The sequence below is a fragment of the Astatotilapia calliptera genome, chromosome 18 (genome assembly GCF_964374335.1).
Source record: "Astatotilapia calliptera chromosome 18, fAstCal68.1, whole genome shotgun sequence".
In the NCBI taxonomy this organism is placed as follows: Eukaryota; Metazoa; Chordata; class Actinopteri; order Cichliformes; family Cichlidae; genus Astatotilapia; species Astatotilapia calliptera.
In genome coordinates this window covers 5985318-5996896 of record NC_137439.1, presented here as the reverse complement: position 1 = coordinate 5996896, position 11579 = coordinate 5985318, and the positions used below count along the sequence as shown (strand labels likewise).

The window sequence follows — 11579 nt, the reverse complement described above, 5'->3', positions numbered from 1 at the left end:
TGTTTAAACTGTGTTTTGTGTGGTCGATGTAAAACAAAAACACAACAGCTCACAGTTCTCCAAAAAAAAAAGAAAAAGGAAAATGTTACTGAGTTTTGTGGATTATAGCTGTGCAACGAGGAACAAGCAGTCGCTTGTGAAACAAAAATAAAACATTTGTGCTGTTTGAACATTTGCTGTCTGATTTGTGTGTGCGTATATTGTGTTAATGTCTTGGGACATTTTTAGGACGGAGGCTTTTATTTTAAATTTGTTGTGCATTTGTAGATAAAAACAACACAAACTAACACAAATAATTTTATTTCCAGTGATAAAAATAGTTGACTAATATAGAAGACAATCTGCATGTCTAATAATGGAAACTTCATAGTATCCAACACCGATGGCTTTCATAAGAAGTTCTCTTTTAGGTCACATTCAACAAAATGTAGTTTTTCCTATAAATTAACATAGAAACACATTAATTACAGATATTCCAGAGACTTATTTTAAAGTAAATTAAAGTTAGATTAAAAGGAGAAAACGGGACTTTCTTGCTCATCAAACCTCGACTCTACAGTTTGTAAAGCACACCACCTACCTCTAGGGGGCAGTGTGCCATCACACTCCTGAGCCTACAGCACTCTCTCCAGCCTACATTAAGATAATAAGACGTCAAACACAACATTTCTAAACAGAATAAACAAGAACACAAAACTTGTGAGGAGGGAAATCTTTCAAACTCAATGTTGGGACTCTCTTCTGATTCACGGCTAAAATTTCAGTGTCGCTGGCTCAGCTGGTTGGTTAAGGTTGGGATAAAGTTTGTTACAGTACATTTATTGTTTTAATTTCTCACAAGGACTGACACGAGCTGTAGACCTTTATTAGGACACTTCTGGAAGGTGAGGATATGCTGGCCTATCTTTACTTGTACAAAAGATTTGAGAGGTGCTATTAGTACAATTGCTATTCACATTAGGGACCTCATGAAGCCCTCTTGACCCTCTGCATTAATTATAACGCATCAGGACCAAAACAGGAGGAGATTGTTCATTCAGACTGTTAGTCTGTTATCTAACAGTGTTGTTACGTTGTATTAATCTGCAATTATTTAACTTTGTCTGTCCCAGCTCTGTTCAGGCCACTTTTACTTTTGTAGTTTATTATAAATAAAATAAAACTTCTTCGTGATGCGGTGCCAAAAGGAAAACCTGCAGCCTCCATAATCACCATTTAACGCTCAGTTTTTGACACACTGACAGTGAAGTGACCCAGTTTTGGCGGTTTCCTCAGCCACGTCCCCAGACCACCTCCCTGCAGAGCGCTGCTGAACTGCTGCACCGCCCTCTGGTAGCACTGAGCAGACATCTTGGAAGCACAATACGTCCCTGTTGTGGATTCTGCCCCAATTACAGGGTTGATTAGCTGAGAAAGAAAGGCAAAAATAAACAGTTAATTTATTGCAATATAACTCTGGTTTTATTTATTTTTACAGTTTGACAGTCCAGTCAGTGTGCTGCACTTCTTAAATTATATTTTCAGGTAAAAATATTTCTCTGCCTCTTCAAAATGACACCTGTCTAGTGGAAATGGACAGGTGTCACTTTGAGATGACGCAGGAAACTCTAAGGTGGCACTAATGACATTAACGATGGCTCCAGGAGAGGTGGAGATTCAGCAGCTGGGACCTGGGAGTGACATGCCTGGATGGGCATTAATGTTGTTCGTCATACCCAGCAGAGTGTGACAAGTCAGGACGTCAGAAAAGTGTTCAAACTGAAAATGTAAATGAGTAAAAGACGGTTTTCAAATCCGTCTGCTGAAGGAGGAAAGTTCCTACAGTCTGACAGCCAATTATGGTCCAGTGTGAAACTTGGGTCCTGCTCACACCTGGTATAAACGGGTAAGTATGGAGTCTGGAGAGCCATGAAGGGATGTCTCATTCGCGTTTGTTTGCCTGGAGCGCCAAGGAATGGACCCAGTTTGTAACTTCCAGCTTCCATTCTGGAAGTGCACTGCTGCCTCCCACCAGTGAAGATCTACAACCCATCTAGTCTTTGCTAGCAGAACTGATTCCATCTCCAGTCTTCAACTCCTGAAAGCAAACAGACGCTGAGGAGAGTTAAAAACCCTCCACATTCATTCAACACCTTCAACAAGTCTTAGCTCCCTTTAGGGATCACCACAGCAGATCATCTGAGTCTAGCACACACCATCCCTCTGTATGTCCTACATCCATGAAGCTCCTCTCTGGTCTTCCTCCCTTCCTCCTGCCTGGCAGCTCCATCTTTAACATCCTCTGTCAAATATACCCAAATATACCCCATCCTCCTCGGCACTTTGTCTCCACACAGCTTCGCCTGAACTGTACTCTCGATGTACTCGCTCCTGATGCTGTCACTCCCAATGAAAATCTGAGCACCTCCACCTCAGCCCCCTGTCTTTTTGTCAGCGCCACCATCTCCACGTTGTAAACCTTCCCTTCCACTCCTCCTGCTATCTTTCTGTCACAAATCACGCCTGACACTCCACCCCTTAGTGCCAGGGGTAAATGCTTGATCCCAAGTACTAAAGTAGTAAGTAGTTTCTTAAAAACTACATCTTTCCTATGACTTCAGACATAAACGAAGCCAGAAAACTAAATACCAGTGATGCTCGGAGGATTAGTGAAGTTGGGCTGATCTGCTACAAGAGATTTCATTAGGCTTAAATAAGCACATTGTCTGTATTCCTTCAGTGGGACAAATAGCTTCAGAACAGTAAAAGATTTGATATTGTGTGATACCGTCACAGTGCTATGAGCGATCTTTCCTGGTTTTCAACATTGCTGGAGGCTGAAACAACCTCAGCATCTGGCCGTGTGCTTCGGAGCCACCCTGCAGTTTTTGTAAATTGCACTGCAGCCATTTTTGATGCAGGGCGGCGATTGTTGCACTTGGAGACACTTTTAATGTTCTAATACATCTATGAGCTAATTAATTTAGAGCCTTCGCTCGAGATCTGTGTTGATGCAGCTGGAGTGCGAGTGATCGAGTTTCCCTTCAAACCAATGATAATAAAGCATTATAGAGAGTTATGTGTTTGTTTGTCTGGTCTCCCAGCACGTCCACACCATCACACATCCATAACAAACTCTGAGGTTATTTCTCCTCATTTTAATTCTTTAAACTGAGTCGTAAAGTGTGGGTTTTCTCTCTCTTGGGCCGTGGCTTTGTCTTTTCTTGCAGCGATTTCAGACGCTTCTTTAAATAACCACGACTCTGGCTGCCGTCATCAAACTTTAAACTGAAGCCATTTGGTTCAACACAGCGCATTCTGCATACATATTTTAATTTCACAGAGGAAATTAGACCTCTCTTTCAATGACATCATTATAATATAGATGGCTTTGGTCTGAGGCAGAGCTCAGATGATTTCAGCTTAAGAAATTCATGCTTCTGTGACTTGTGCTTTAATTTACCAGCACGCTTTTAGTATTTATAATCATTTCATGTCATGTGATGATGTGAATAAGTCAGTGCTGCTTCAATAATCATTTACAGACAGTTTTTAAAGAAGGGCATCTGCAGCACATTGTAGCTCCCCCTATTTCACTTATATAAAAAAGCATTTTAACCTGCGTTCTTTTGAATGGTCAGCAGGGGGCTGTATAGAAGAAATACCTCAGAGTTTATGGTCCCAGTCTTTAGTTTTAAGTTTAACAGAATAAAACAGCACCCCTAAAGCATACTGAGCTTTATCATCCATCTGAATACTAATAATGAGCACAATTTACAAAATGAGCATCTTATTACATTAAATAAGACCTGGAGCTACCATTTAATACCACGATCCCATCATGAACATGTTTACTGAATACACAAGTCAAGTGTGAAGTGGGTAATTTTCCCACAGACCTCTATAGAATAAGAACCAGAGGTGCCACCCCCTGCTGGTCATTAGAAAAAATGCAGGTTTATAGATCCATGTGATCAAACCCTAATTCTTCATGAGCGCTGAGCTCGTCTGACCGACTGGGGTGTCTCCTTGTTTGAAGCTGTGTAACATTTCACTGGTTCAGCTCTGCGATTGTCTCACCTGCTGCTGCAGCCTCAGCCAGCGGGCAAACAGCGAGCGCCTGCAGAGCCGCGATGGCGTCCCTGAGTCCTTCCTCCTCCCTGTGGAGGTGCTGATTTCCTCCCAGCCTCCATCACCGCAGCTCCAGTTCACGCTGACGTTGGGAGGCTTCCCTGCTGGCCGGGCGTCCCTGCTGCTCAAACCTGCGTGGCAAACATGGAAACAAATACCTGTAGAAGTTTCCTCCTGAAAACACTGATTTTTTGTAAATTTGATGCACCCACTGTCCAACCTGGACCTAATAATCTCGCTTCCAATATGATTATGCATATCATACAAACAAAGCTTCTGCTCAAATGGATTTTCTTTTGTTGCTGGAATCGCAAATATCTTGATTTGCATATTTAATTTTAATCTGCTCCCTCTGATTGAGGTGCACAGAGTTTATTTCAGGATCATTTCAGGCTGTGTTCCTCTTGATTGTTGAGTAGACAGGCTGGTTCTTACATTTCTGACAACAGGCTTCAGACATCTCTAAAACATCAGGCCAAGACTTGTTTGTTACATAAGTACAATATAAAATGTTACATTTAATGGCATCTGGTCAAATGAAATTTACTCCATACGTTCAAATTTTGGATAAGTGGAAGTAAATGGATGGATGCTACACGTTCAGTTTAAACCAAGAACAATTTCCCTAAAGATTTCAAATTCATATTTCAAATATTATGATGTCAGCAGAGGTGAAATCCCTAATATGATCATCTCAGACATGAACCTGTGGTTCCCATTAAACATCCGACTGGACTGAAGCCCAGACAAATAAGGATTATTTTGACCTGTGAATCATGCCAAGCTACCCTAGAGTCAAAAAATGAAAATACTGAAGAGTGAATGAGCGTCACAAGACCCTGCTAACCTGTATTTTTCTTAATATGACAACCTTTGATTGGTGATGGCATTTCAGATTTTAGTGCCTCTTATTGCTCACGGTAACTACTCGGCTTTTGCTTTTGTACTTTTCGTAGCATATTTAGTGCTATTAAGAACCCACTTCTGCACAGCTTCAGGACCTCCCCTAAGTGTCACAAGACCTGAGCTGTGGTTTCTGGCTCATTCATCATCATCATCATTTAAACTTACAGCCGAGCAGCAGCTGCTGTCGTCTGTAGGGGAAGGGGAGGTGTTTGATGGGCGCGAGGCGGCGTGCCATAGCTCTACCCAGGTGACCCGTGTGGCTGAGCGTGCCCACTGTTAGGCTCTGGAGGTAAACCGGCTCCACCAGGTGAGACAGGAGAGCCCCTTGGAGGCCCACGACGCTCCACCTGCAGAGGTAACCACACCACTGTGTTGGTGACACAAGTGAAAGCACAGCAGTAAAGAAACATAATGAATAAACTACACTGAGCCTTTAATATAACTCACTTTGCCAGTTTGTCTGTACATGACATGGTAACGAGAGGTTTACTCGGCGATAAGCCATCCCATTTCTGATTGGCTCTCCGTGCCGTGATGGGCAGCGTCCCCTCACCTCCCTTTACCTTCACCCTGAGGTGGCAGCGAAATCTCCTGCTGGGATCTGACACAAGAAGAAAGTATTTTACAGAAGCATCATCTCTGCTAAAGAAAAACATTTACAATCGTTAGTTTCACATCACGCAGTTTTTACTTCCTGTGTCATGAGCTTGTCCCACATGCAGGACACAAAGGCAGGGAGGATTAAAGGAGGGCGAGCTGTTTATTGTGGGCTGGAGGCTGGTTGCACAAAGGTGGAACATTAAGAACAAAATAGGAAAACAAAAACCTGGAAAACACACTAGTGCTAAACCATGGGGGCAGGGAAAGACCAGGGCAGGGAGAACTGAGAAAGGACAAGGGGAGACAGGGACAGTAGAGTGGAGAGAGCTGGGAAAACAACACACAGCTGAACTGAATCAGAGAAGATGAGACACAGGAAGCAAAACTAAACCGGGAAAGCACCGACACAAGAATTTAACGTAAGAGACTTGGCACAAAAGAAAAGCAACTAGCAATCAGGATCAGAACTAAGTATGCTAAATAGGACAAAATACTCAGCAATATAAGTGCGAAGTAAATCAAGCATCTCAAAGGAAATTAGAAAAACAAAACTTGGAAATGCTGGGTAAGCTGATTAGGACCATAACATCCTGTTTCCCTGTTTGATTGTGCGCCCTGCTCGCACTGCTTCCACCTTTCTCGTTTGATCTTTGCTGTTTGTTCCCACCTGTTAACATGATCTGTTTGTGTACCTGGGCTCGTTCAGCTGTCATTTCAGCCTGCAGTTCTGGTTCATATGGCATTTATTCCTAATTATCCACTCCCTGTATTTTCCCTGTGCTGTTGTTTTTCAGCCTTGATCTTTTATGCTTGAGACTTTTGAAGTGTTTTTAGTTTTCTTCTAGTTTTTGTTCATCATTCCTGTCTCCTGAAGCCCGGATCTGGATGCTTTAGATCTGATAACGCAACAGAATCAGCATCCAGATGATTTTCACATGTTTTTCCACTTTTTAAATTGATTTAATGGACCTTTAATGGGCTCCTGTAGGATCAAAACGATAATAAAAATCTTAAGTAAGTACAATTTTATTTGTATAGCACCTTTCAAGACAGAAATCACAAAGTGCTTCACAGAAAAACTAAAACAGAAAAACAGAAATCAACCAAAAGCAAGTTTAAAAAGATGGTTTTTAGCTGTTTTTTAAATGAAACCAATGAGTCCACAGATCTCAGGCTTAAAGGAAGGGAGTTCCAGAGTCTGGGGGCCACAGCTACAAACGCTCTATCGCCTTTTGAGTTCAGCCTTGTATGTTGGACGACCAGGAAGCCCTGATCACACGACCTCAGGGACCTGCTGGGGATGTACTGATGTAAAAGATCTCTGACATAGGTTGGTGCTTGTCTATGCAGAGCCCTGAATCTCAAAGTCAAAATCTTGAAGTGGAATCTGAATTTTATGGGGAGCCAGTGCAACTGGATCAGCAGAGGTGTAACGTGGGAGTATTTAGATGTGGTCAGAAGCTTTGCAAATGATGCGCAGAGGCTTTACTTAAACAATCTAAATGTGTTCCTCTCACATGCAGCTGTGGTCTCGTAGGGGCAGTTGAGTCGAGCGTCTCCACACGGCGACGAGCTGACGTACATGTGGAAGTGGACGCCCTCCCGCAGCCGGAAGCCATCACCGCAGTTTTTATTTGGTATAAAGATCGACTGATTCTCGCTGTCCACTGGCTTGCTTCAGAGAGGAAACGATCAGACAGGAAAAACAACAAAACAAAAACACTATTTTACAACAAGGAGCAAAAAGGACGAAAACAATTTCATCTTTTTTTTGTGAAATAACACAGCAGCACACATAAATAATGAAAAAACTTAAAAATGTACATTTCTAATGGAAAAATACAGCTAGAAACTTACACAAAGTAATATTTTTTAACATTTCTAATGCAAATGAACACGAATGTAACACAAAAAGAGGCTAAACTAGGTTTAATAGCAAATATCACCCAAAACTGAACAAAATACATTTTAAAAAATGACCAGTAATCAGAGGGCCTGTGTATTTTGACCTCAAGCCCACATCGAAGACACAGATGTGGGCAGAGACAGACACACAGTAGTTTAATTCACCAGGTAATATGGATTAACCCTCGTCCTATAAACTAAAGCCTTAGTTCAGCACTAGGTTTAATCCAGGTCTTAGAAAACTGTGCAAAAAGACAAAATCCACATAAAACTGGACACAATGTTAAGCCTCATCTATCAAAAACATGAACATTTTATTGGAAAATGAATAAAAATACTTAATAAGAAAATCTATCCAAAGTTTTCAGAATAGGTGTCATTTCCACTTCAGATCTGTGAACGATGAGATTTATTTATAATGCCATATTTAACTCAGCCAACCCTCCAACGCTGATATTTGACCAACCACTTTAAGGCCACAAAGAAAATCAGAGACTGCTAATCATACCAGAGGAGCAGCTCCAGCTGACTGTACAGGAATCGAACCAGCGCCCGTCGACTCACGACTTCAGCGTGGCAGTCGGTGAGCGTACAGCCACAGTCGCTCACACCACCCAAGTCCAAGCACTTCGTCCCTGTGGCCAGAGACACAACCTGTGCTGATCGAAGATCGAGTCCTGGAGGGAGAGAAATGAAGCATGTGGGAATTGACAGGCAGGATGATTGTGATTGGCTCTAATGGAAGGAGACTTCTGGCATGCTGCCGCTGAAACGGGCCATCTTATTTCACTCAGGGAACAGGAAAATGAGGCATTTCCTCTTTTCCTCCCCTCCGCCTGTGTCGGGTCATAACCGGAGCGTTAACAGGCTGAGACGGGCTAATGAAAAGTGTATGACTGAACAATCACTCCGTCGTCTCCAAGAGGGGCTGTTGTGCTTCTATCCGACCTCATCAAACATTCACAGGGCTGTCTCGCCTCTGATCCGGGGCGACTCTTTGATTGCTTTAAATGATGAGCCCAGACAAGTGGCAAAACATCCTGTTAGAAGATCGGACGCTGCTGCGTCTGCGTCAAATTTCAGACGACAAAAAGCCGAGCGAACGATAACATGAAGCGAGCCAGAGAACAGAACCAGGACTGACCGATAACTGTGTCACTATGATGCAGGATTTCTGTGAAATAAAGAGCAATATTTTAAACTCACTGGGTGTTCGCCATGTCAGATCACAGCTCCTAAGGTCATAGATGTGAAGCTCCTATAGTCTCTGCATTAACAATCCCACCCTGTCTCAGATATTTGCACCAGACTGTCGCTGATCAGCATCAACAGCATCAGCAAAGCAACATAACCTACACACACCCCCCTCCCACTTAATTCTACACCACTTTGTATGAAGTCCATCACCGAATTATAATCTAATAAACAGAAATAAAATGTTTACAAGGATAAAGGTGAAATGGCATCAGACGGGGCTTAAAAGCAAGAGATAGAGAAAATTAAAAAGTGGAAGAGAAGTAAAATAAAATCAGATATTATAATAATTAACGATCTTTAATAATTAAGGAGGAGATGTGAAGCAGTTATAAAGAACAATTTAGGAATAACTCTGGACTTGTAATTTGTTCTTTTAAATTTAGAGAGACTAATTTCAGGCTGGAGGATGGAGGAGACGACGAGGCACAAATTAGAGAAAAGAGCAAAGCCCAAAGTGCTTTTTTGTGACTTAAGTGGGAGTGTGTAAAGTACGAATGTAGATGATGTATGACTCCTTCAGATAATGAAAAACAAAGCCTACACAGGATGCCCTATGGGTGCATGCCTCTTTTCTTTTCAAAGATACCTGATGAAGAAAGCACGCTAGTGTGATGAATGACAACAAAGATTACATGATGCTGCTGTTCACTGGGCTAAATACCAAAGTTCAATGAATTGCTTTACAAAAACATTTTCTACTGATAACAGATCAGCATGTAAGGAATGATATGTGATCACGTTACTTTGGACCTCTGACCTCTTCTTCATGGTCGAATTCGGTCATACTTTTTGACCATCATACCGCCAGCACTCACCTCTGGTCATCACGATCCCTGCCAGCACCTTGTGTCGGGCGTGCGAGGTAGAGGAACAGCTGTCTGCGAGCGCTGTGTATTTCTCTCTCACCAAGTGGAAGATTGACTCTGCAAAGAACTACAGAAGAAGAAAACGGAGGATACAAACTGAAAGTGTGTTTTTGTTGAAGATCACGAGATGCTTCATTATTCAGAGGATACTGTTGCCTGTTAGTCTTTGTTTTAAGCTTTAGGAATGTAACCATGTAATACACTGTTACAACGGAAGCACTAAAACCCTTTTTTTTATCTTTTAGTGACATAAAGTGGTCTACCTAGCTTGTCTTTCCTCTTTATCACTGGCTATTGGCCAGATTGTGACAACTCGCTAACTGTAGCACAAAGCAAATAAATGTGTTTGTTCAGGCAGCTGTTCTCCACATCTGTGCAAACACAGTGAAACTGTCCTCATCCCAGCATGACAAGAAAGGATACACCAGCCAGAGAGCACACACAGCAATGGATAACTTTGCATGCTGTGATTCATTATGTCAATGAACAGCTACAGTAAAACACTCAAGGGAAAACTCTGCCCTCTAGTGGCGAAAGTTTTAGTTTAGTTTTGCTTGTAAATACAAAAAGTACCTTTAGCTGATGAAGTGTTGCGCAGATGATCAAATAACTATGGGACTGTTAAAACTGTATTTTTTATTTTATATATAATGAATAAATGATTTGTGATTCATACATTTTTGCAGTATTTTTACCATTTTTGTTGATAAAACTTGTTCTATTCATCAAATACCCACAGATATTAACAGTTTTTAATGCTCCTTCACTTTGTCTGAAAAGTTGGCTGGGTAAACTTGTGTTAATGCCATATTCCCCAACACTACGAGCGCATGAGCTCGTCTGAAAATCCGACAGTTTGTCAGCGATGGCCGAGAGTTTTCTATCAATTAACTCCCCCAGTTTTCGAAGGAAGAATCAGAATCAGAATCAGAATACTTTATTGATCCCTGGGGGAAATTATTTTTTGTTACAGTGCTCCAAGAGGTGTCACAATCCCAAAATATCTCTTATTGTTTGATATTTCAGGCCTGTCACTCTTTTGAGAGGCACCTGGAGGTTACAGTAAGGTAAAGGAACAGCATCAAAACAACAGGAGGTTTAAACTAAACAGCAGCCCTGCTCAATGTCCTTCTATTTACCGTCTGCTGAATATTTGCAGGATAAGAGACTGCCCAGCACATCAGTCTGTTCCCTCAGTTTGGGGACAGCAGATTAAATATTTGACTGTCTGAATTGAGCCTTGAAGTAACTGCTAATAATTCATATTATGGTAAATTCAGATGTGATTGGAGGTAAACTATACTTCCACTGACTGTCTGGACTTTAAAATATTTATTCTAGTCTGTTGTGGGAAGATTTGAATGTTGGATTTTACCAAAGGTGGAGTTTTTAGAAATATCACTAGGAAACAGTTTGTTACTTACACTCAGAATAATATTTTTTCTGTTGCAAGATTTACATTTGAAGATCCGATTTGTGTACTTTATTATGGAATTTATCAGAATGAGAATACTTTATTCATCCCACAGTAGGAATAGTAAATAACCAGTTAGCTAAAAAAAAACACCAAAAACCTAACTTGTGTAAATTTCTCTGCTTTTTCAAAACAAACAAAAAAATCTATATTTATTGGATCAGATCTGGCTGAAGCTCACGATGACGTTCAGAGCTCAGAGAATAAACCTTTAAATAAAATCTTTTAATGGACAATCAAGCAACAATAAACTGAAAGAAAACAGCAGTCTGATAAAGTCAAGTGAAAGCTCTGCTGATAATGACCCACACTCCTCAGATCAGTCAGAGCAACGATAAGAGGATGAACTGAGCTGCTGAATCAAAGCCAGTGGATCATGCTAAGCTATGCTATTAGAAACTAAGGAGAAGTATTGGGGAACTGGAAAGGAGAAGAACAGGCCCCCTTTAAAAAGAAAGTGT

General features: G+C 41.4%; 1 protein-coding gene across 3 annotated transcripts in view; it reads right to left on the bottom strand.

The window, feature by feature from the left end:
- Positions 1–284: 284 nt before the first annotated feature.
- The window catches only part of LOC113011056 (inactive double-stranded RNA-specific editase B2-like), a 36428-nt gene continuing 25133 nt past the window's right edge, over positions 285–11579 (bottom strand). For 2 of the 3 annotated variants that reach the window (XM_080292948.1, XM_080292949.1), the window contains 7 exons: positions 9594–9711; positions 8030–8198; positions 7134–7291; positions 5464–5617; positions 5182–5363; positions 4060–4241; positions 285–1407 (listed from right to left, as the gene is read on the bottom strand). In XM_080292948.1, coding sequence (XP_080149074.1) covers positions 1216–1407; positions 4060–4241; positions 5182–5363; positions 5464–5617; positions 7134–7291; positions 8030–8198; positions 9594–9711 — 1155 coding nt within the window. In that variant the 3' untranslated portion in view covers positions 285–1215. Of the gene's footprint in view, positions 1408–1883; positions 2078–4059; positions 4242–5181; positions 5364–5463; positions 5618–7133; positions 7292–8029; positions 8199–9593; positions 9712–11579 lie in introns of those variants that run through there. The other variant, XM_080292950.1, reaches the window with a different exon arrangement.